At 41.3% G+C, this 26,714-nt stretch overlaps 1 protein-coding gene across 6 annotated transcripts in view; it reads right to left on the bottom strand.

Moving 5' to 3' along the window:
* Window positions 1–14,359: 14,359 nt before the first annotated feature.
* Window positions 14,360–26,714, bottom strand: part of BCLAF3 (BCLAF1 and THRAP3 family member 3) — a 55,018-nt gene continuing 42,663 nt past the window's right edge. For all 6 annotated transcript variants that reach the window (XM_045582318.1, XM_045582317.1, XM_045582314.1 and 3 more), the window contains 2 exons: window positions 17,364–17,391; window positions 14,360–15,351 (listed from right to left, as the gene is read on the bottom strand). In XM_045582318.1, the coding sequence (XP_045438274.1) occupies window positions 17,386–17,391 (6 nt within the window). In that variant the 3' untranslated portion in view covers window positions 14,360–15,351; window positions 17,364–17,385. The remainder of the gene's footprint in view (window positions 15,352–17,363; window positions 17,392–26,714) is intronic.

The following is a 26,714-nucleotide window of genomic DNA, read 5'->3' on the forward strand; positions in this document are numbered from 1 at the left end:
GCGGACCCACAGGTGACAAATCAAAGCTGACCCCTACTCAATAGAGGGCTGTCTTCATACCTCACCTATGATGTTCGGGCAACTCTTGTGAATTAGCTACATCCTGGGATTTCTGCAAAGAGATGTTCTTATAAGTGTTTCATTAGCTTTAAAAGAAAAAAACAAACCTCAGCATCAGGGTCTTAACAAATGAGATCGGTAGCATCAGCTTTCTAAATTTGTTTGTGCATCAGAGCAATCTAAACGGAAGACTAACCCAAGAGCAGGAGACCCATACACACAGCTCTGAGGAGGTAATAGTGGCATCAATGGCAGAATCCTGAGGAACATGGAAATGAAGAATCTGAAGTGTTGAAGGTCCAGGTGCACTTATGGTAAGGTGACCAGATGTCCCGCTTTTGGTGATTTTTCACAATTTGTCCCGCGTCCCTCGGCGTTTTAAAAAAGTCCCGATTTTTGGAAAGAATGCACGACAAGCTAGGGAACGGCGGGAGAACTGGAAGGGAATATACGGTTTTCAGCGGCCATGTGGCTATTTAGCCAGGATACGAGTTTTATATTATTTTTGTTAATTTTATGTTAAACTTTAATAATAACAAATAATTGTTGAGAACTGATTATCGAGAACTGCTTATCAAAGTTCGCATTGGTGATCAGTTGTTAGAATTGTAGAACACGCGCTGTCCTTACCAGGAACTAAAGCTGTGACTGAATGCGCTTTTTCTAAGGTATTATAATAAAGTGTGGACATGAGAAAAATCACAATTAAGTGTTGAGACTTTGAAAGCCATTTTATGTGTGAAATATAATTTAACAAATTCTTGTGAAAAATCTCATGACCTTTTAAATAACGACAGCAATCTACTAAAAAAAAATCACTCAAATGAGAAATATGCCAAAGAATAAAATAATACTATACATAATTTTTTAATTATTATATTTGTAAATTGTACTTATGTTGAAATTAAAAAAATATATATTACAATACTATTTTTGCATTCTATGAAAATTTTTGTTGCTCCATATAGACCAAATTTTTAATCAAGAACCCCCTTCGCCCCAGGTCAATGGTGTCCTGCTTTACCAATGTTAAAATCTGGTCACCTTAACTTATGGTGGACCAGATTCTTGGTGCTGAGGACGCTGGGATGCCATGGCTTCCCAGAGCAATGGGTGCAAAGTCTTTGAACAGCGTTGATGATACCCACCATGGTTTCAGTTACCCGGATGTGGCAAAGGCCAGTACACCCAAACCAGCAAAGGGGTGGCTGAACTCTAGGGCTCAGGGGGAAAATCAGCAGCTTGTCTTATGTCCTGCTTACTCTAACTCATCTCTCTGTCTGACATGAGGAAGTCAGTCTTTTTGTTAACTTTTTTCCCCAGCTTCACATGGGTGCACACAGATCACCTGAACATGTGTGTCTTATTTGGGCTCCTGTCTATTTCAGGGCACACCTTTTCCTTCTTGATCCAGAGTAATGTGTCCCTACTCCTTGATCTGGCTATGCTTTCTGAATTGACAAATCTGTCATTTTAGCAATAAAAAAAAAACAGACTGTCTGGCCTGCATGGGTCAGCAGTTGAGTGTTGACTTATGAACCAGGAGGTCATGGTTCGATTCCCAATGAGAGCACATGCCCGGGTTTCAGGTTCAGTCCCCATTGTAGGGCATGCAGGAGGCAGCCAATCAGTGATTCTCTCTCATCATTGATGTTTATCTCTCTCCCTATCCCTTCCTCTCTGAAATCAATAAAAAACATATATTTTTTAAAAATAGACCAATGGTGCCCTAATCGGTTTGGCTCAGTGGATAGAGTGTTGGCCTGGGAACTAAAGAGTCCCAGGTTTGATTCCGGTCAAGAGCATATACCTTGGTTGAGGAAATATCTCCAGTGGGGGGTGTGCAGGAGGCAGCTGATCGATGTTTCTCTCTCATCAATATTTCTAACTCTCTATCCCTCTCCCTTCCTCTCTGTGAAAAAAAATCAATTATATATATATATATATATATATATATATATATATATATATATTTTTTTTTTTTTTTTTTTTAAATAGACCAATGGCAAGACAACTTTTTTAAAAATTCCTGATCTGTGCCCTAATTTTAATGCCTTAAGTAAACTAATTTGTATCAATTCTACTCAAAACACTACAAATGTTTTCATTTGAAATATTTCTAAATTACAAAAATGGGTATTTGCCCCCCCCCAACACACACACACACACACACACACACACACACACACACACATTTAATTGTTTTGTTCTTCGTTCTTCTGAATTGTTCCTTTTTTTTCTTTTCCATTTTCCTTTGAGAAACTTTTGCTGACCAGCAGTGCAAGGGAAGTTCATATGAAGATTCAAATCCAGTTGCTAATAAGAACAGACGTGTGATTCCTCACCCTCTCACAAGAACATTTTTTAAATAAAATAGTTAGTGCGATATTTCAAATGATGTGAATTCATCTCATGAATGTTATTGGAGAAATACATCGTATTTAATACCACACCTTTGTCCCACTGAACTCCCTTTTCTGCCAGTGTAGAAGATGAGTTTTGGGAATGGAGAGTAGCTGAACCATCACACTTAAAATGATATCCCATGACTTAACAGGCCTCCCTGTCTTGCTCTGTGGTGGTGACATTTTGGATAAAAATGGAAGGTGATTGAACCTCTGCCTATATAGCATTTACAACCTGTTATGCTTGCTCTCACCCAGTACTTGCCATCTGTAATTTGCATGTAATGAATGTTACTTTGCTTTGATAACTTTAATACCATTTTACATTAATATAAATTACATGCCGAGCCCTTTATAAAAGACAGTCATTATCTGGCGCTTCTGGTGATCTTTATGGAGAAATGTAAAAGCCAGGAAGTAAGAACATGCTCAGTGAAAATGACGGGGCACGTCAAAGGGCATAGGAGCCAACCTGGAGGAGTTCCCAAAGGCCAAAGCTGGAACAATTGAAGCAACAAAATAGTCATTCTCTTCGCCCTGGCCCATGTGGCTCAGTTGGTTGGAGGGTCATCCCCTACATCAAAAGGTGTCGTATTTGATTCTCAGTCAGGGCACATACCTGGGTTATGGGTTCGAACCCCAGTTGGAGCATGTGCGGGAGGCAACCGATGGATGTTTCTCTCTCTCTGCCCCCCTCCCTCCCTCCCACCTCTCGCTCTCCCTTGAAAATCAATGAAAAACGTATTTCCCAGTGAGGATAAAAATATATAATAAATCTATTGAATTATAACTCACAGAATAAAAGTCATATCTTTAAGTCCATCTATATATATAAAAGGTTAATATGCAAAGTGTCCCCTCAGGAATTTGATTTGGAGGCTTCAATTGCTTGCTATGACAGCGCTGACCACCAGGGGGCAGCATGGAACATGGCAGGAGACCAGTGGTGGCAGCAGGGCAGAAAGGGTGGGGGGGAGAGGGGGGTTGCTGAGGGAGTGAGGGAAGGAGGAGGCTGGGAGGTAGGGGGGTGGGGAGCCTGATCAGTCCTGACCGCAGGCCAGGCCTAGGGACCCTACCAGTGCACCAATTTCGTGCACTGGGTCTCTAGTATGGGGATAAGTAAGTAGCTGACTAAATAAATCAGAGAGAGGGGACTAGTCTTCCTTGCAGAGGAATTCCAATGAATAAATGTACCAGAAAAACTAAGGGAAAGAGAAAATCACCATTACGATACCACAGTGATAATTGATGCAGGCGCAATCCACCTCAAATTCTCAAATTAGTGGGTGCAAGTTTAAGGAGAAGCCCTGGCAGACAGCAAGCGATTAAGGCTCCCTGCTCACAGTTTTGACGCAAGCTTCAAAGGGAAACTTCTTCCTTTGCATTGTATACACTGGGTTAAAGATAACTTGTCTGAAACACAACAAAAGCTGTAGAAATAATCTTTTGCTCTATTATACTTGATGTGGCTTCACAACCGCTCTTGGAATGACCCATTCACTCCCTGCTTTATCCTTCTCAGTGAATACTTTGCAACAAATACAAGAAAGCTAGTTTTACCAGCTCTGCAGAGAAGAAAATGAATCGAACCGGAGAAGTAGATCATGTATAAGACAGCAAAACTATGATTATCCTTCTAAAGTTTGTAGGAAAAGCTTGCTTTGTAAAGGAAATAACTAGAAGGTAAAATATGCTCTCCCACAAGGCTATAAAAAGTGGAATAGGATGTTCTTGTTTAAAAATCCAAAGAGCGCCAAAGTTGATCAGTCACAGGAACTTGTATCAAAAACAAATAAAGAAGAGCCCAGTTTATGGACTAGCTTGCCAAGAACATTTTTCCATCTTCTTTCATGGCAATTTTTAAACTAAAAACTAGTAAATTGGGAAAAGAGACCAAGGAGATTAACAAGAAATATGGTTTCTATTGTTTTCTACCCACTCTAACTGGCCCACTCCCCCCTCAAAATTACAAGGGGTCATGTGTTAAAAGGACATCTTCACAATTAAAAAATGAGCAAAATGACATTCTTAAAAAGCACTGGCCAGTAATTTAAGATCATATGTGTGAATTACGCACTATAATAAGCGTTAACAACTTTACATTAAAAAATCAATAAAATAAAATTTAAAAAGATGGGATGCATCTCTTTTCTAGCACAACTTATTAAACAGAGCCAGTCAGATCAAGTTCCTTTCCTCAAAAATGAGTACAGGCCAGCCAGAGGCAAAAGTGGGAAGTGAAGTTCATCTTTGTTTGAAGTTTCCTAGACCCGTGGTCAGCAAACTGCGGCTCGGGAGCCACATGCGGCTCTTTGGCTCCTTGAGTGTGGCTCTTCCACAAAATACCACAGCCTGGGCGAGTCTATTTTGAAGAAGTGGTGTTAGGAGAAGTTTAAGTTTAAACAATTTGGCTCTCCAAAGAAATTTCAATCTTTGTGCTGTTGATATTTGGCTCTGTTGACTAATGAGTTTGCCGACCACTGGTCTAGACCATAGCCGTTCTTTCTTTTTCTTTCCCTTCCTTCTTTCCCTTCCTTCTTTCCCTTCCTTCCTTCCTTCCTTCCTTCCTTCCTTCCTTCCTTCCTTCCTCCCTTCCTTCCTTCCTTCCATCCTTCCTTCCATAGATTTGAGAGGAACATCGATTTGTTGTTCCATTTATTGAATTTAGTCATCATTTGCTTGATTCTTGTATGTGCCCTGACCAGGGATCAAACTTACAATCCTGGCATTTTGGGACGTCACTCTAACCAACTGAGCTACCCGGCCAGGGCCATGGGTTCTTAAAGTGTGTAGCAGCACATAGGAATTTGTTACCAATGCATGCTGTGGACGCCACCCCAGACCTTCTGAAACAGGAACTTTGAGGGTGGGCCTCAGTGTCTGGCGTCTGAACCTGCCCTCTGCAGGATTCTGAATCCGCCAGAGTGAGAAGTGCTGCTTTACCCCAGCTTCCCAGAGCCCAGGTGATGGCTTTGGTTATCTGACTACCTGGACAATCCTCAGAAATGAAAAAGGGATGGAGGGAGTGACACTCACCCCTGAGCTGATAAAACCAATTTGGTGTTTATCATCATTACAAAAGTAACATCTGCTCACTTTTTAATTAATAAAACATTAAAGATACAGTATAAAGTCCTAGATGGTTTGGCTCAGTGGATATAGTGTCAACCCTCAGACTGAAGGGTCCTGGGTTTGATTCTGGTCAAGGGCATGAACAGGAAGCAACCAATCATCTCACATCAATGTTTCTCTGTCTCTCCCCCTCCCATTTACACTCTAAAAAATCAATGGAAAAATATCCTCAGGTGAGGATTAACCCAAAAATACACACACACACACACACACACACACACACACACATACACACACACAGGATAGGTGAAAATCTTCTATAATCTCACAATCATTAATTACTGAAGAAATAACTGATAATCACTGCTAATGTCTGATGGAATTTTCCTCCAGACAGTTTTTAAATGTGTGATGATTGCTACATACTACAATTGTAATTTTTTTGAGCTGGTAACTGCTCTTTAGTGCTCTCATGGTGAAAACTGAAAATCTTGGTGAGGGAGGACTTTTTTTCTTGGAGAATTCCCAAATCGCCTTTCCTCTTTCTCATAAATTCTATTGTGAAATATTAAACCTGTCTGGAACAGAACTCTTTGAGAATGTATTTCATAACCTTCTGAAGAGAAATAAGAATTCCTGATAAAAATGCTTAAGGAATTGTTTTATAGTTATTTCTCTGAGATTTAGCCCTTTTCAGGGAAATCAACTCCCTTCTCACCGACCTACACGCTCTGCTGACCTCAGGTCAGAAGTCTAATGAGCTTCCACCTGACATTCTTTTTCCTGTGTCAGGTCTAATGATGATCATCTAACCATTGACTTTCCAGAAAACATCCTGACCAAGAGTGAATTTTGGCCATGTGTTCATAATTAAATTGTCTGAAGATTTACATATGCATCAGTCTCTCCTAACACTAGACAAAACAACCAGCCTACCAGATAGGAACTAGACTTTTTCTCAGCACCCAAATACAGAAGGAAAAAGGTTAAATCTGGCCGGGACCGGTTTGGCTCAATGGATAGAGCATTGGCTTGGGGACTGAAGGGTCCCGGGTTCGATTCCAGTCAAGGGCATGTACCTTGGTTGCGGGCATATCCCCAGTAGGGGGTGTGCAAGAGGCAGCTGATCGATGACTCTCTCATCGATGTTTCTGGCTCTCTATCTCTCTCCCTTCCTCTCTGTACAAAATCAATGAAATATATATTTTTTTAAAAAAAGAGGTTAAATCTGCCCTGGCCGGGTGGTTCAGTGGTTGGAGCACCGTCCTGTACACCAAAAGGTTGCAGGTTTGATTCCCAGTTAGGGCGCATACCTAGGTTGCAGGTTCAATCCCTGGTTGGGGCATATGAGAAGCAATCAATTTATGTCTGTCTCTGTCTCTCTCTGTCTCCCTCCCTTCCTCTCTCAGCATTTTGTATACATATGTATATGTGTACAAATATAAAGAGAGAGAGAGAGAGGAGAAAAATGTGTGTGTGCATAAGCACAGTGGGTATATATGTTCCAAAACCAGAAAAACTATGGTTACCCTTGAGTGGTAAAAGTACAGGTAATTTTCATTTTCTTCTTTATGCTTTTCATCATTTCTAGGATTTCCCCTGTGATCAGGTGTGCAGTACTCTTTTTTTAAAATATATTTTTATTGATTTCAGAGAGTAAGAGAGATAGAAACATCGATGATGAGAGATAATCATTGATCGGCTGCTTCCTGCATGCCCCCTACTGGGGATTGAGCTTGTAATCTGGGCTTGTGCCCTGACTGGGAATAGAACCGTGACCTCCTGGTTCATAGGTCGACACTCAAACCACTGAGCAGAACCAGCCGACTGGTGTGCATTACTCTTATAACGAGAAAAAAAGTTATTTCCATTTTGCAAAAAATAAATAACTTTTGAAAATGAGCATCTGAGGCCCCAGAGACTAACTACAGCAATAGCTGTCACCAAAAGATTACACATGTAGCAATTAGCACAGCTAAGAAAAGATGTCAGCCACCCTAATTAATTAACACTCTCTAAAACATGGTCTGGCTCTACATGCTCTAGAAGTATGCTGAAGCCATGGCTGTAGATCTCCATATCTTGTTCTCTTTAGAATCTTGGTTTGTGCTAAGGTCTGTGAGGCAGAATATCTTGGTGGGAGCAGAATCTCAACTGGCTTCCAGGCAGCATTCGAAAAAGGCAGCTCAATTCCCTTCCTTGACCAGTAGGTGGGGCAAGAAAGCTTCAGAAGAGTCTTACCAGTTAAAACATCAATAGGAAGAGACCAAATTACAGGAGATAAAAACAAAAAAACCCAGGTAGAAGGGCTCAGAAGTCATTCCCATTCATTTTGGTGAGATATGTGCTAAAACTTTTCTAGGATGAAAACTATTGACAGAGTATTCTAGAGAAAACCAAGTTGAGCGTCTATAAAATGTATTTCAGTTGCTGACTTTTTTATCACCAAGACTTTTTATCTATTGTAAGTTTTTTAAACTTATAATATCTCTGGTTAAAATTTCTCTCTGAAATTATATATATATATATATATATATATATATATATATATATATATATATATATATATAATTTTTAAAAAAACCATTGAGCCCTAGCCTGTTTGGTTCAGTGGATAGAGGATTGGCCTGTGGACCAAAGGGTCCTGGGTTGCTTCCTGGGTTCGATCCTGGTCAAGGCACATGCCTTGGTTGCAGGCTCCTCTGGTCCTGGTTCTGGTTAGAAGCAACCAATCAATGTGTTTCTCTCACATCGATGTTTCTCTCTCTTCCACTCTCCCTAAAAATCAATGAAAAAATATTCTTGAGTGAGCATTAACAAAACAAACCAACAAAAACATTGTGATACCATTTTTTAACAGATCAGATTGGCAAAAATTTCAAAGCTTATCAATACACTCTGCTAGCCAGGCTACAAAACAAGCAGGTCCCGCATTGCTGGAAACAACTCCTGTGGAAGAGTTGACAACATCTAAGAATATTCCAGATATAGTTTGTTTATCCATCAATCTGGCAATCTCATTTCTTTCTTTTTAAAGATTTATTTATTTCAGAGAGGACAGGAGAGGGAGAGATAGAAACATCAATGAGAATCATTGATTGGCTGCCTCCTGCATGCCCCCCACTGGGGATTGAGCCCGAAACCTGGACATGTGCCCTTAACCAGAATCAAACCCTGGACCCTTCAGTCCGCAGGCCGACGCTCTATCCACTGAGCCAAACCAGCTAGGGCACAACCTCATTTCTTAGAATTTACCCTGAAGATTCACCTCCAACAAGATGAAAATATACACATGTGCTTTTTTTTTATTACAGTATTATTTAAGTAGAAAAATATCAGAACCTATCTAAGTGTCTAAATGTAAGAATGTGGTAAAATAGTGGCATAGCTATAAGTGAAGTACTATGCAGCTGTAAAAAAGAATGAACACAACCTCACAATCTGTTATGGAGCAATTTCCAGGACCCAATTGAAAAGAGCAAAGTTCCAAAAATATATATATATATAGAGAGAGAGAGGATGTGACCTTCTGTGTAAGGCAAAGGGGAAGATAAGAAAACATGTAGATAGTGCCCTCAGCGGCCCCGGATCTGTCTCTGCTTCAACAGTGTTTGGACAGAACAGACCCAGGGACACCCCTTCTTCCCGCCTCCGGCCCTGTCCAGCGTCTTATCCGGTCACCGCCTGCAGAACCACCTCCGGGACCCGCCAACACACCGGGTTTTCCTACCTTAACTCCTTATTGCCCAACAACCACGAGCTGCCACACTGGTCAGAATTATTCCACGAGGTGGAGGCTGGGTTACCGCCTGGCCCACCTGCATCTGCGGCCTCCCCACCCACCTCTCTCGGGGCTTCTGTTTCCATGGCGACAATGTGGCTCTGGGGGCGGGGCCACTTCTTCCAGGAGCCGGTGGGATAGAAGCAGAGGCGCTGAGCATCTCTTGAAGTTGCCAAGCCAGCGCGGTGGCCGCATGCTCTCCAGGACGTGCTGGAGCCCCCACAGTGAGTGGGCACCACTCAGGCCCCATGGAGGCCGCCTTGGCCTTGGCCTTGGCCTTGGAGAGGAACCCGAGCCAGGCCCTCTGGCAGCCGCAGGCCTGGTTCCACCCGCGCACGCGCAGACCCTCAGCTTCCTGACCTCCTGGAGAAGCGCTTCCTGGGTGAGCAGGTGGGGCTCCTCCAGGAGATGGGCCCACCTGACCCGCTGCGCAGGCTGCGGCCCCCAGGCTTCTCCCAAAGGCTCACCCTCAGGCACCACTGGGAGCCTGTGGAGCCCACAGGCCTCTGAGGGGGTCCCTGTGTTCCCCTGGGGCCTCGCTTTTGCCTGAGCCTCTCCCCAAAACTACTAGCCATTCCTTTAACTACCTGCAGCCCCCTCCCATGCATTGACCAAATGGAAACTATCGATATAAAGTTTTTTCCACCAATAAAAAAGAAAAGAAAGAAAACATACACATACCTGCTTGTCTCTACTAAAAGAAACACAGGCAGGTGACCTACAAAGTCACCTACAAAGAGTGGGAGGGAATGGTATTGAAGGGCTATGGGAGGAAGGGAGTGACACTTGTCTAAGTATATCTTTCTGTATAGTTTTGATTTGTGGGAATATGTTAATTTTCCACATATTCAAAGATGAGATCAAGCCCTGGCTGGCTAGTTCAGTTGGTTAGAGCGTCAACCCAATATCTCAAGGTTGCAGGTTTGATCTCCAGTCAGGACACATACAAGAATCAACTAATGAATGAATAAATAAGTGCAACAACAAATCTCTCGCGTGTGCTCTCAGATCAATCAATAATTTTTTAAAAATCAATAAGGACGGGAAAGAGAAACAAACTAAAACTGAAAGCAAATTGAAAAAACAAAACACACAGAATTTCAAATGATTAATGGAAGCACATTATGGGGAGTTGGGAGAAGGGAGAACTAATCCAAGTAGTGTATGAACACAGAACTTATCTATATACCGTCTGTTTTTGGGAGGGAGTCAGAGAACTACAAACAAGTACTGAACTAACCTATACTAGAGGCCCTGAAAATTCATGCACTGGAGGAGAGGTCCAGGAGCCCTCAGGGGCAGGAGGTGACCCAGCGATCAAGGGAAGGTGATGCCCCATCACACCTCTGCTGCTGCCACTGCCAGCAGTGCAAGCCTCAGCCAGCCCTGGTTACCTGAGACTTGGGCAGCCACCATCCGAGGCTTGCCTTCACCTTGGGCTGGCCCTGAGTGGCTGGAGGACTGAGGGGACTGGGGGACTCTGGAGGCAGGTTCGCCGAGTGTCCAGGCCCACCTGGGTGTGGGCCCAGTCTTGCCACATGCCTGCCAGCCTGGCAGGACTGAGGGGACTGAGTACCACCATCTTGTGGCTGTGAGTGCTGCCATCTTTGAGGGTGGGGCAATCAATTAGCATATTCCCTCCTTATTGGCTGTGGGTGCCACATGAGGATCAATTAGAATATTCCCTTTTTATTAGATAGGATAATAAAAGGGTAATATGCAAATTGACCAAACCATAGAACAACCGGTTGCTATGATGCACACTGATCACCAGGGGGCAAATGCTCAATGCAGGAGCTGCCCCCTGGTGGTCAGTCTGCTCCCACAGGGGAAGCGCTGCTCAGCCAAAAGCTGGGCTCATGGGTAGCGAGTGCAGTGTCGGTGGCGGGAGCCTCTCCTGCCTCCAAGGCAGCACTAAGGAGCAGCAAGCAAGCATGTGGTAAGGAGCAAGGGGTCCTGGACTGTGAGAGGGCACAAGTCGGGCAGACGGAACCCCCCTCCCCTGCCAAATGCAGAATTCTGTGCACCAGGCCTCTAGTTTTTAATAGGTTTGTTTAGTGTAGTGGTATGAGGAAAGCAACCCTGAAACTATTTCAGATGTGCTTTGGGATTGAGCGAATCTATACCCTATATAATAAAGAGGCAATATGCAAGTTGACTGCCACACCCTTGCATAAGGTCACAGTATGGCCAGGCAGTTGTGGGCGATCAGGCCAACAGGGGAGGGCAGTTAGGGGCGACAAGGCCAGAAGGGGAGGGCAGTTGGGGCAACCAGGCAAGCATGGGAGGGCAGTTAGGGATGGCTGGGTTGGCAGGGGAGGGCAGTTGGGGGCGACTGGGCCTGCAGGGGAGGGAGGGCAGTTGGGGGGACCAGGCCAGCAGGGTAGGGCAGGGTAGGGCAGTTAGGAGCGACCAGGCTGGCAGGAGAGGGCAGTTAGGGGTGACTGGGCCAGCAGGAGAGACCAGTTGGAGGCGACTGGGTGACAGGGGAGGGCAGTTGGGGTTGATGAGGCCGGCAGGGGAGCAGTTAGGCTTTGATCAGGCTGGCAAGCAGAAGCAGTTAGGGGCAACCAGGCAGGCAGGCAAGCCGTTGGGAGTCAGCAGTCCTGGACTGTGAGAGGGATGTCTGACTGCCTGGTGTGATCAGGCCTAAACAGGCAGTCAGACATCACTTGAGGGGTCCCAGATTGGAGAGGGTGCAGGCTGGGCTGAGGGACAGACACACATACACACACACGAATTTTGTGCACTCGGCATCTAATATATATATAAAGCCTAATATGCAAAGTGTCCCCTTGGGAGTTCGATCACTTACTATGATGTGCACTGACCACTAGGGGCGCTGCGGAACGGAGGGCTACCAGTGGTGGCAGAGGAAGTGAGGAAAAGAGGAGGCAGGGAACCTGATTGTCCCTGACTGCCAGCCAGGCCTAGGGACCCTACCTGTGCAACGAGTTCATGCACCAGGCCTCTAGTAAGTAAGTAATTGGATACTGTTGGGAACCATGGTCCTCACTGTGGAAGAAGGGACATACAAATAAGAAACAGGTAAGGCTAGGAAGGATCCTGTGGCAACTGATGGGAGGTATCAGTGTGACCTCAGGATTTCTAAAATAAGTATGTATATTATATAACAGGTGTGTGTGTGCACACACGCATGTTTCTCCTAGCTATGGCTGCAAAGAAACCCCAATAGCAATGGACACCAGTGTTCAAATCTTGGTCTCTCACACCCTTCCCCACTAAAAAGAACCAGGGCTCCTTGAAGAAATGGTTGATTTCAAGGATGTGGAAGGGAATTCCCAAGATAAGCCTGGAGCACCTTGTTATGCTACAAAGTAAGAAGTGCTGAAAATAATCCTGGGGGCATAGCAAGGATATAGCAATCAGCTTAAAGGGGCTCCCACTGGCCAAAGCTGGGGTGGGGCCTGGGAATCTGTACTTCTAACAAGTTGGCAGGTGGTGATGATGCTGAGGCTGCTGGCTGGGGACTACACTTTGAGAACCACTGTGCAAAGGTAAAAAAAAAAAAAAAAAAAAAGACTGTGAAAAACTTAAAAGTTGGCCCTAGATGCTTTGGCTCAGTGGATAGAGTGTCGGTCTGTGGACTAAAGGGTCCCAGGTTCAATTCCAGTTGAGGGCACATGCCCAGGTTGCAGGCTGAATCCCCAGCAGGAGGCGTGCCGAAGGCAGCCAATCAATGATTCTCATCATTGATGTTTCTACCTCTCTCTCCCTTTCCCTTCCTCCCTGAAATCAATAAAAATATATCTTTTTAAAAAACTTTAAAAAATATATTAACTTTAAAAATATATATATATATTTTTTAGAAGTTGGTCGTTAGGGGTTTTCATCTATCATATAGTACAATTTTAAACATTAAACCTTGGCATGACACTAAGTCTTCATTCCCCTTTCCCTCCCCCATATACCAATTAATCAATGTATGTGAATTTTTCTTTGTCAAGATTAATTACATTTACATTCCATTCTACAACTATAATTCCTCAGTTTTCAGTTCTGTATTTTCATGGACTCAGAGCTCCTAACCATTCCTTTTACTAGAACTTTGTTGGGAAAGTTGGTCCCCTCTCTTCTGGGTTCCAAAATGTCCAGAACAGGGGTTGACTGGACCCAGGCAAAGGTGTACCTTATCCTTTGGACACTGGCATCCACAGGTGGGCACTGCAACCTGACCTGACCTGGCAAGTGCCTCCTCCTGGGGATCTCTCTGCTACACTGAGGTCCTGAGAAAGGAGCAAAGAATCCATCTTCCCAAGTGCTTCCCATGCCTCTCCACATGGCCTTGCGTCCCTTGTGTCCATACTTGGGCCCATCCTCACCAAAATGTTGCCAATTGCGTTTCTTTACTCAGTGCTTCTCAGGGGATTGGGGAGGTTTTGTCGCATTAGCATCTTTCCCCCTTATCTTTCTTGTTTGATTGCTGCTGCAGAACTTGTGGCTGCTGCTTATTGAGTTGGCTATTTAATGGAGAAGGTGTGTATCTGACCCAGCCTTATTTCTCCTGCTTGGACCTGAAAATATCTCCAGACTTAAAAAATATATATATATTGAAAAATATAGGGTTTATTGGGTAAAATGTGCTCCATATTATGCATCTACATAAAGTGTTATAATGTAAATATAATTTTTTCCAATAGCAAAAAAGTATATTCCAAAATATTTATAGTTTTCTTGGCGATAAAATTAGGGATGATTTTTAATTGAAATTTATAGAGATAATTATAGATTTACATGCAGCTATAAGAAATAATACATGCCAAGCTGGTGTGGCTCAGTAGTTGAATGTCGACCTATGAATCAATTCAATTCCTGGTCAGGGCACAAGACCTGGTTTTGGGCTCAGTCCCCAGTGGGGGGCGAGCAGGAGACAGCCAATCATTGATTTGCTCTCATCATTGATGTTTCTCTCTCTCTCTACCTCTCCCTTCTTCTCTGAAATCAATAAAAAATATTTTTATTAAAAAAAATTTTAATTACATTAATGTCCTCACAAACTGTCAAGTAACTTCCTCAAGCATAAGGAACAACAATGGTTTATTTTGATACCAATAAACATTTCACAAAATTCAATTGGGAATGTAGAGGTAATAATAAGCAGAACACAGAAAACATAAAGAAATGATATTAAAGCCTAAAATATCATTTATATTCCCAACCATTCTTATACATAGTAGATATTTGATACAACTGAACTTAAACATTTTATAAAATGTGCTTACAAAATGTGTAATGCTGTAGTAGTAAAGTACAATTTCCAAATATGAGACTTTGTCAAATTTTTTAAAAGCCTTTAAAAATATGATATGCACAAGCTTGCCCTGAGGGAAAGTAATGTGGAATATAGATTACAAAATCTTCACATATTTTCCACAATAGCATTTTAAAATCCTAAAACAGCAAACAGTTATGGAAAAAAACTGAATGAACCAATTGCTAAAAGTTCAGTGCACTCATAACTACCTGATGGAATATTTGGAAGCACCTTTTCTCTTGCCTTCTTAGACCATAATATGAAATGTATGAATTACAATATAAAGGCCTTGAGCTTCAGACACTTAAGAAAACTTCAAGTTATAAGTCAAAATATCACCAGGAAAAAATATCTTGTATAAAATTTGCTACCATAAGGCCACTGTTAAAAGTCCTTTCATGTATAGAGTCTATACAATTCAGATACTTTTGTTTTTTATTACATATGTAAAACTTTCAATATATAAACATTTGAATATAACTCAGTTAAGTTCCCTATGAAACCATATTCAGAGAAAAATTCAACAAAGAATGCCCTTTTGAAATTTTTTGCTAAAGAAACTAGTTAATACAGCTTTTCAATTAAATACTGTACTTTAAAAGCAAGTAAGTGTACAAAAATTGCAGCAATCCACTACAGAAAAATTTATTTTATCAAGAAAGTTACAGTATTAGTGCTTTAGTGTCAAATGTCCTGTAGTGTTGATTCCATTTGCGACAAATTCCCCTTTAGACTTCTGCGGCAATGCCTGCATATTTCTATTGAAAGAAAACAAAAGACAGACTTCAAAAGAAGCACAGGTATAACATCTGAGCTAGTTTGTTTACATTGCAATTTATAAAATAGTTTAATTTATGTAGTATTACTTGAATCCTAGCTCCCCATAAAGGCATGTGGTTATATGGAACCCCAAATATGCAAAATAACAATAGCGCACCTCAAAGTGGGTATCAAATGATGACAGTAGGACAAAGAAAATACATGGCACTCAACCCATTGCTATAAGTAAGCTGATGGGAATGGCCATTGGGTGAGTTTCATTGGGGACATCCCTGGGGAAAAAATGGCTCTTAAACTTTATTCCTTCAACTACAGAGCCTGATTTGACACATGCACAACTTCAAACTGGTATTTTATCTTTGTCATCATATGGTACCTAATTCTAAAATGATATGAACTCTATTAGGTCTAGTAATAATTAATGTCGTTTTCTAATACTTTTTTAAATAGAATTTATTTAAACAATACAACAAAATTTAATCAACAATATAGTTGCCGTGGTTTTCTATAATACTACTTGTGCCCAACGCTCAGGAAGCATTTTAATCCCTCTGTTGTAAAATTCTTGTGATTTTGATGCCAAAAATTCAGTCAATGCATTTTTGAGGCATTCTTCATTATTAAATTTTTTTCCAAGAAGAAAGTTTTGCAAAGAACGAAACAAATGGTAATCGGAAGGGGCAATATCAGGAGAATATGCAGGTTGAGGGAGAACTTCCCATTCCAACTGGCGCAGTTTTTCAGCAGTGATTCTTGCAGTATGCGGTCGTGCGTTATCGTGGTGAAGAATTACGCCCTTCCGATTAATCAGCGAGAGTTCTTTTTCTCTTAAAGCTTGGGCTAACCTTTCCAATTGGGCACTATACACTGCACTTGTAATGGTTTGGTTAGATGATAAAAGTTCATAATGAAGAATTCCTTTAAAATTCCACCAAACACACAACATCACTTTTTTTCGCATGCAAGTCAGGTTTTGGCGTGGGCTGCGGAGCCTCATTTTTGTCCAACCATTGAGGCCGCCTTTTCAAATTAACATACAGCACCCATTCTTCATCTCAGGTAACAATTTGCTCTAAAAACGGCAAACGGTTTTGACGAGAGAGGAGCGAACTGCAAATTGTGACTCTTTGATTACGGTTGTTGTCATTCAATTCATGAGGAACCCATTTCCCAAACTTTTGGACTTTGCCAAGTGCACGCAATTGATTGGAAATTGTTTTTTGTGAACAATTTAAAGTTGTCGCAAGCTCTTGTTGGGTAATTTGAGGATTTTGCACCAAAAGAGCTTGAAGAGCTTCTTGATCAAAATTGGACACACGGCCTCGACCACTCTTGTCATCTAACGAAAAATTTCCCTCGCGAAATTTCTCAAACCAACGCTGGCATTTTCTGGCGCTAACTGCATCTTGACCAAGAGCACTACAGATGTTTTTTGCAGCCTCACTTGCTTTTCTTCCTAATTGGAACTCATAAAGCATGCAGTGCCGAATATGCTCTTCATCCGCCATCTTCTTAGCCCTAGTTTTGCAACAAAAACCAAACCAAACACAAACTTTTTCAAGCAAAACTTGTAAATTGCACTTCACACGTTCTGTAGATACCACGCGTTTGAAGGTTATGTCAATACAAGTCAACGCCAAGCAAGATTTTAAACGAATGTTAAAAACGACATTAATTATTACTAGACCCATAGCTTGGCTGATATCAATAGAAAAAGCTATTGGGGGAAAGCTTTCTTGCTTTTGGATGATTACCGACAACATAAATATATATAGAAGGCTTCAATAAACACAGAAAAAGAAATTCACAAGAACATGTAAGACTAAGATTAAAGGGTAAAGACCATGGATTCTATACCGTGATGCTATGTAAAATATTAAATTACCAACCATGAACTGAACATAGGACCATGCAACTAATAAAAGAGCAAAAATGGCAGAATGGCATGTTTTTATGGGACATTAAAAAATATTAATACATATATCCTTACCTTTTACTAGGATCCTATAATATTAAAACTGAAAGAAATGTAAAAGTAGATTTATTTTTTTGGCATTTATGTTAGTATGCAAATGTTTAATTCCAAACAAAAACAGTACTGATAAAAAAAAAAAAAAAACTCTTATTTTTTCTATTTTGGTTAACGAAATATTCAAGATACATGCATATATACTTTGTCAACAGAATTTCTTTAAACAGAGGTAGACTTCATTGTATTCTATATCTTTATTCAAATATAATATACAAAATTATATAAAAACAAATTTAAAAGAAAACTATAATAATTCTTAAAGTTTTTTCAACTGAAACACGTTGTTTATAAAAATGTACAATTAGCCCTGGCTAGTGTCCGTATGTTCAGTGGTGTCAGTCCACGCACCAAAGGGTCACAATTCCAGGTCAAGGGAACGTACCTGGGTTGCAGGTTCAATCCCTTGTCCCAGAGTGTGTGCAGGAGGCAAACAACCGATGTTTCTCACATTGAAGTTTCTCTCTCTCTTCCTCTTCCTCTTCTTCCCCCTTCCTCCCACTCTCTCTCTCTCAAAAAAAAAAAAAAAAAAAAAAAAAGCAGTGGAAAAAATGTCCTCAGTGAGAATTAACAAAGAAGAATGTACAATTATTGTGAATCATGTTCATCTTTGACATAACTTCTTCTATACCACCTCTTGGATTAATCCCTCCATTCTTCCAATTATTTGAAAACCTAACTAAGCAGAATGCTGAACTAGCTAAACAAGCATCATCCTCATGTAGATTTTTATAACTTAACACTTGTGTCATTGAAAATGTCTACTTGTTGCTCTTCCTGTATCTCATCTCCTCCCCAGAAGCCTGCCTACCCACTGCTCACCAAGTGTTCATCAAGTACCACTTTCTCCGTCTCAGTCTATAATAGGAAGATGTCCTGTTACTACCACATCATATCCTATTCTACCCAGTTTTTGAGGTCCTCTATAGTTTGTACACCCCTATCTCTACCCAACTCTACATTCTACTGCCAAACATGGATCTTTGGCCTTGCCTTCTATGTCCTACCCTTCTCCATGGCTCAGCTCATAATCCACCTCTACCTCATCTGTGAAGAGACTAGAAATCAAGGTACTTAGCATACTCACCATTCCTAACATGTTGACCTTTTCCTCCTCTTAGGCACTTACCACCTGTGAAATTCAGCTCTTCAAAAGTATGGTTGTACAGCAAGCAGTTAATATAGTATACCTAACTGCTACCCTTTGAAAGGCCTGCTTACAAGGTTGGCCATTGGCTGCCATCTGAAAACTTAGATTTCTGGAAGATCCCCACCACTGATGACTGTATAAACTATGCAAGTAGTAAGTCAATGCTGACCACCTGCTTTCCTTGTGAGAGCCTGGCATTTGGGTATGTCTGGCAGGGGGTGCTTACGTGACCAGCTCCCAGTAAGGCTCCCATGAGCACTGAGTCTCTCTCAAGCTTCCCTGGCTAGCGACATTTCACATGTGTTTTCACAGCTCATTGCTAGGGGAATTAAGCAAGTTCTGTGTGACTCTGCTGGGAGTGAGCTCTTGCAAACTTACAGCTGGGGTCCCCGGGACTTTGCCCAGGTACCAATTCCTTTGCTGACGGTGCTGTGCAGCCTTCAACAGTAACACATCATAGTCATGTGGCCTCGGCGTCCTCCTAGTGAATCGCTGAACCTGGGGGTGGTCTTGGGGTCCTCTGACACAATGGCTGCTGTTCACTAATTTTTTAGAGTTATGAATGGATGTGCTTGTATGAGTGTTATGTATGTACATGTTATATGTGTGTGAATATGTATGATTAGATTTGATTCATTCAAAAGCATTTTCCAAAGATAGGCTACAATGAAAGGCAATAGGGGAATATTTGAAAACTAATGAGGTGACCTCTATCCTTAAGGAGTTGACCATCTCTTTGGGGAAATAGGAAGGCAAAGAGCAACAGTTAGAGCCCGCTGGCATTGGCTCAGTGGATGAGCGTCGACCTATGAACCAGGAGGCCACAGTTCAATTCCCGGTCAGGGCACATGCCTGGGTTGCTGGCTCAATCCCTAGTGGGGGGCATGCAGGAGGTAGATGACCAATGATTCTCTCTCATCACTGATGTTTCTGTCTCTCTCTCCCTCTCCCTTCCTCTCTGAAATAAATTTTAAAAAATTATTTTTTTAAGAAGAGCAACAGTTAGAGATCAAATGCAATGACAACTAAAGAGGGGAGGGATTTGGTAAAGCTTTACAGTGAGTCTTAAAAGGAAACCAGGATTTTAATAAGATTGGGGATTTGGAAGTTATTTTTAGTCAAGAGAACAAGAGGCACAAAGATACAAACATGTGAAAACATATGTTATGCTCCAAAAAACAGAGAGCCCATGAAGAAATGTGGTTAGAAAGGTAGCTTAAGGCAGGACCTGGCTAACAAGTCTAGTCTCTTTTTTCGTAGGAACAAAAAAAACCTTTGGAAGGTGTTTGCACAAGAGTGATATGATTCAACCCGTGTCTTGGGACAACTGTGCTAGCAGTGAAGGAACCGAATAAGCAAATCATATGAAGCAAGGAAATATAAGGCTCAAAGAGTCCAAGAACAGATCAGGAATACATAAGAATAGAACATACAGTAAAGGTGGCATTTTCAATCAGTGGGGAAAGGACAAATTACTCAATAGTGTTTGAAAAACTGACTACTCATTAGGGAAAAAAATGAGATCCTGACCTCACATCATAGCATAAAAATAAATTGTAAATGGAATTAATATTTATATGTTTAAATTTGCTAACCATAAACATAACCATTATAGTTATTTTAAAAACCATAAGTAATTTTTATAAGCATAAGCATGACACTTGACAGATTCATCAACACTTACAAGTTCTGTATCGTAAAAGCCATCACAGATGACAAACATCAAATAAACACCACCAAATGTATGACAGATGAATACCCTCAGTAAATCAGAAGCTCCTACAAATAAACTCCTTGACAGAAATGCCAGGGAAGCATAGAAATAAGGAAATTGAGGGAAGAAATACAAATGGCCAATAGGTACATAAAAATATAGTCACATCATTAATAGTAATAGAAAGGCAAATGCAAGCTGTTTTCTGCTATCAGATTGATAATAGGTAATAAACACTGATGATGTGGAGTGCTGGCGAGAGGGTGTAGGTAAACAGGCCTCTTCATATACCTCTGCTGAGAGCAGAAATGAGAGCAGTATGGCAATGTACCAAAGCACCAATATCCCCAATGGTATTAACCGAAAATAATAAAAACCAGTAAGCTATCCAGGAGTCATCAACAGCCTTGGTTAAGGAAATCAGCAATCATCAAATGGGGCTATACATATCCTTACGAGTATATAAAGACTTTCCAAGGAGTATGTGGGTACAATTAGTTTGGAGGGAATTAATCTCCAGATCTTCAAATTCCCAATGCTTGCTTTCTAGAATTAACCTGCCTGAACATCTGATTAAGTCTATGTCCCACCTCTCACTTTGCACAAGAAAGATATGCCTTCTCATCCCGAATCTGATTACTTTGCATTACCTGGGGAACCCCGCCCCCCCCAAAAAAGGGAGACAACTGAAAAAAGTGGTGGTAGTGTGAAAAAAGAACCCACCTTAGCAGCTATTAATAAACATCATGCAACGGTTTCTGATTCTTTGCTTTTGTTTAATAAAACAGAAAGGGAAAATTGAGCTGTCAGTGAAAAAACACTCAAAATACTTTTTGATGATAGATCACTAATTGATTTTTCTGATCTATAATTCAAAGTGAGTCCAAAAAAACTGAGTATAATAGAATAGCTATAATAAAAGTCCTTTCATTCCCATCCATACAATAATATAAATAAAGTTTCTCAGGACTTATATCTATAAAAAGAAAAAATAGAATTACAATGTATACTTGAACACTGTATTATTCTACCAGCAATAAGTACTATTCATCTACAAATACATGAACTAATTAAAAAGAGAAATATATGCCGAAACCGGTTTGGCTCAGTGATAGAGCGTCAGCCTGGGGACTGAAGAGTCCCGGGTTCGATTCCGGTCAAGGGCATGTACCGTGGTTGCGGGCACATCCCCAGTAGGAGGTGTGCAAGAGGCAGCTGATCGATGATTCTCTCTCATCGATGTTTCTAACTCTCTATCCCTCTCTCTTCCTCTCTGTAAAAAAATCAATAAAATATATATTTTAAAAAGAGAAATATATTTCTAATAAAATATCTTTGTCTAATCAATACTTAAAGTCTGCAATATACTTATGCTATTTTGATCAACAGTAATGTTAATCCAGAGGAAATATTTAACACCTAATAGTCACAGAAATAAATTATTAACATTTTATGTAAAATTTGTTTATCAGAAGAAGACTTTCAAAAAAAAGTCGATGGGGGAAAGGAAATAATATCCAAATTCAAGGTAAAAAAGGATGTAAAAATTGTCACTTAAAAGAGCATGTTTGTACATCTTTTTAAATGGATGATGCTAGTGACCAAATACCTAGTCCACTGAAGAGATTTAAAAGAATGATGTTACAGTTTTATTTAAGACTCAGTATTTATAATATGCCAGATAGTATATCCTTTATAACAATTGAAACTTATAATGAAAAATTAGATACCAAACTAAACTTGTGCAGCAAGGTTAATAATTTTTCAAAATTTGGCGTATGTAGCAAAAGTTTGAAAAGTACCGAAATAAGTAATACATACATAGAGAGGAATAATATGCAGCCGTTAAAAGAAATGAGTCGAATTACAGAATAAATGAGTCATAAAAATAAGACTTGGAAAGGCTGAAGTTGGGAGGACTAGAGGATGAATGAGAGGTTTCTGCTCTGACTGGTGGCTGTGGAAGCCATGGACCATGAGGGGAAAACAATGGCTGGGGAGGAGAGCCAATTTGATTTTACTTTAACAGCATTTACTGTGATGTAACTCACATACCATATAGTTCAACCATTTAAAGTGTACAATTCAAGTTGTTCTGGTGTATTCAGAGCTGTGCAACCATCAGTCACTGTAATCAGTTTTAGAATATTTCTCACCCCCCAAAAACGCATGCTGCATCATTTAACAGTCACATACACACTCCATTTCTCCTTCACACCTCCCTGTCCCTAGAAATCACTGAGCTACTTTATGGCTTGGTTTATTCAGAACATTTCTGTGGATGGAATCATACAGTGTGCTCTTTTGTGACTGGTTTCTGTCACTTAGCTGCTAAGTGTTCGGCAAACTCATTCATCAACAGAGCGACGACTGAAATTTCTTTTGAGAGCCAATTTTTTTAAACTTAAACTATATGGGTAGGTACATTCTTATTAACTTAATTAGGGCACTCCTAAGCTGGCCTTTGCTAAAAACTCAAGGGGCCAAAGAGCCTCATGTGGCTCGCGAGCCGCAGTTTGCCAACCACTGACTTAGCACCATGTTTTTAAGGGTCACCCATGCTGTAGCATGTGTCAGTACAAGTCTGGTTTTGAACATGCTGAATTTGAGGCATTTTAAGGACACCCAAGTGAGGGTACCTGGGAGGCAGCAGAAATCTGGGGCTCTGGAGAGTAGTTAGGGCTGAAGACATCACCAGAGGTGATAGCTGAAACCGTGGGAAAGATGAGGGCAATCAAGGCAAGTATAAACAAGGAATAAACAATGAGAATAAAGAATATAACACCAGGGCCTGGCCAGCAGGGCTCAATGGTTGATCATTGACCTATGAACCAGGAGGTCATGGTTCGATTCCCAGTCTCATCACATGCCCAGGCTGCATGCAAGAGGCAGCTGATCAATGATTCTCTCTCATCACTGATGTTTTTAACTCTCTCTTTCTCTCCCTTCTTCTCTGAAATCAATAAAAATACATTTTTTAAAAAGAATATAACACTAGGGAATGCTTGCATTTTTTACGGGTGCGTGGAAAGAAACAAATCCCTAAGACAGAGAAGGCAGAGAAGTAGGTAGTGAAACCGGAGGCTCCAGATCACAAATGTTTGAAGGAGATGATGCTCCTACGCCACGCTTTTGCCCCCTGGTACTTCAGTTTGAGGGACAGAGAAGGCATAGAACTGATTTTTGTTCATTTGTCTGATCTTGGATCCTGTTCGAATCTTTGTACTCCATGACTTTCAAGGTGTTTTTTTTTTCCAACTCAAAAAGCCGTAAGTCCCAGTACGTAACTTCCTTCCTGCAACATCTTTATGCTCTCTCCTTTGTCCCCTTCCCAGCCACAGACAGAGCTCTGATAGGTACCCAGCTGACAGTATCTGAGGACTGGCTGCTAGAGAATCTCTGATGCTAAGGACTTCCATGTCTTCCTGACCAAGTGCCCAGCTGCTGAGTGCTCAGAGGCAATGTTCCAAGAGGTGGCCTCATAATTCTTACTAAGTTCTCTGTCCTATTCTGGTATGCAGTCTGACTCTCGAGAGTTTCTGCAAACTTTCTGTGATGAGAACAGGATATAAAAGAGGGGCACTTGTGAACGAGAGTGGATAAAAGATGATGAGCCTTGCCCGGCCAGCCAGCGTTGCTCAGTGGTTGAGTGTCAACCTATGAGCCAGGAGGTCAGGGTTCGATTCCCGGTCAGGGGGCATGTCCAGGTTTCAGGTTCAATCCCCAGGGTGGGGTATGCAGGAGGCAACTAGTCAATGATTATCTCTCAACATTGATGTTTCTATCTTTCTTCCTCTCTCCCTTCCTCTCTGAAATCAACATAAGTGTGTGTGTGTGTGTGTGTGTGTGTGTGTGTGTATATTTTTAAAGATGAGCCTTATTTCAGGTGGTAACACACATTCCTCCAACCCCTTCATCTTTCAGCCTAAGCCCAGAATCCAATAGAAAAGAGGTGCAGTAAAAGGGAAACTGGGCGCCAGGATGGGATTGATATGACAAGTGAATGATGAATGATGAGAACGAATTTCAGTTCTGTACTTTCTTAATACCGTTTGGGAATCTTCCTACTCTGTAGGCAGCTGGGGAACCAAGGCGGCTTTAGGGACAGGGGGCCATATTAGGATCACATCGCCCCACCCCTCCATGAGACTGTTAGGTATCGGAGACAGGAAGCATGTCTGATGCACAGTAACCACACCGCACCACAGTGGAGCGTCACAAGACTCCCACACACGAGTGATCAGCCCAGCTACCTCAATACTGTAAGGGAGTGAGAAGTCCAGACAAAATCAATTGAAACCGTCCTGGTGGACTGTGAGGCATGGGAGAAGTTCCAGAGTACCTAGATTAACAAATTGATCACACAACCTTAATTAATCTAGCTGGTGATCTAATAATGAAAAGAATGAAGTTCCTATTAGGGCAAAATAGCCAAAGCAGTGAACAGCTGCTGCTCAGAATAAGGTTCCTCTCCAGGAAGTAGCTTCAAAGTGCCCTCTAATGCTGGACTTGGGATGCAAAGTGATGTAAATGGTACCTCTTACCCAGTAAGCCCATTTGAGCAAAAGTGCCCCTAGTCTAAGAGAAAGGAGAAGCAAGCAACATTAGAAGAAAGAGAAGACTCCAGGCCTCTACCTCATGAAGGTTGAGGTAAAATGGCATACTACGTCTAAATCATCAGTTTATACACGTAGAATGGGGTTTCAGCACAGTGCTATGGGGACAGCTCTAAGGCTAAGAAAGCCTTAAGTACCTTGGTTCCCACTAACCAGACGAAAATATATTAAACACACACACACACACACCTCTAAGGCCAAGTAAGCTTTAAGACCTTGGCAGGAACAGAGCAGCTGCAATGCCTCATTACTTTTTCTAAAGGTCAGGAGAGTGTGGAGCCCAGCTATTAAGTAGGGTGCTGATAGTAGGAAGCCTGATTTCATGCCGTACTTGTGAAGTTATATGCCTTGTTCAAACACAATCTATAAAAGTCTGGCTGTGCTGGCTTGCAGGCACTGTCAATAGGCAGACTGAACAAACCCATGTCAAAGTAGCTACGATACAAAGGTATATGAAGTAGCATCCAGAGGGTTACATCTAAGAAAAACAGTAGAAGACACTAATTTTTTTTTTAATCCAGTGTATTGGGACCACCTCTAACATACTCAGATGGCAGTAAAAGGCAATAGGAGGACAGGGCCATGACCTGCACTGGCATTAACCACAACAGCTACATTTTAGATGACACAAAAGCCAGGCCAGTGTGGCTCAGCGACTGAGCATCAACTTATGAACCAGTAGGTCACAGTTCGATTCCCAGTCAGGGCACATGATTCCCAATAATTCAGGAGGCAGCCGATCAACATTCTCTCTCATTGATGCTTTTATGTCTCTATCCCTCTCATTTCCTCTCTCTCTACTTTAAAAATATATTTTAAAAAAAACAGACACAATTAAAAAAAAAAAAAAGCCTAAGCCCTAAAGATTAGAGACCTGCAGCTGGCTGTGGCTTCTTCTAGAAAACACTCGTCAGGGCCTAAGATGAAGGCTTGACGTCTGGTTTCTATTTGCTGCTAAGCAAGGTCAACGTGGTCTGGAAAAATTGGGTGGTCAGTAGGAACAGGGCAAGGTGAGGCAAAGACAAGAATGATGAAATGGAGCAAGTCCAATGAGTGTATAGAAAGCACAGGCTGAGGCAGGCAGTCAAGTAAGCACTCGGGAGCCCCAGATCATGGAAAGAATAGAGGTAAAAATGGAATTAAATGAAGCTAACACTCAAAGTTCAGTAAAGAACGAACAGAAAAGAAACACATAACATGTACCTGAAGCTCAACCCTAAAGTTAAGGAAAAGGCTAGCCTCAGCCTTCCTCCTCGAGTGGAAATCAATGACTAGCTTCCCTGGGACTATGCAGGCTGCCACATGTGATTGGGGATAAATATGTAGGAAGGTCTGCTGCAAAGAAATCTGCCACACAAGGCAGGGAGAGAAGCAGCACCTCAATCCAACAGCAGGGAGGGGATACAAGAGGGGAAATTATAGCAATTTCACTCCATTTTTAAAGTAGAGATGACTTTCATAACACCTAGGATGACATACACAGTGAAATTAGAAACCTCTTCAAAGGTACTCAATTACAATTAGGGGGTGATAGAGGTTCAGAAGGTATTATATCTAATTTTAAAACTTTTTTAAAAATCAGTTGTCAACTCCATTCTATTGGTCCATTTTTAAAAAAACAAGTTTTACTAAAACCACTAAGCAAGCTCAGTGAAAAGGCTTCACAGGTATGAGTATTTAAGGAGACATTTATGGTTAATAAATTTATGAAACCACAGTTGGACTATTTGATAGCAACAGTAAATATACTGATATTTCTCAGAAGAAAATGTTAGCCCATAATTATAAACAAAGATTAGTAAAAATATTGACAAAATAACCTCCCGTAACTG

The sequence above is a fragment of the Pipistrellus kuhlii genome, unplaced genomic scaffold, assembly GCF_014108245.1.
Source record: "Pipistrellus kuhlii isolate mPipKuh1 unplaced genomic scaffold, mPipKuh1.p scaffold_m20_p_16, whole genome shotgun sequence".
In the NCBI taxonomy this organism is placed as follows: domain Eukaryota; kingdom Metazoa; phylum Chordata; class Mammalia; order Chiroptera; family Vespertilionidae; genus Pipistrellus; species Pipistrellus kuhlii.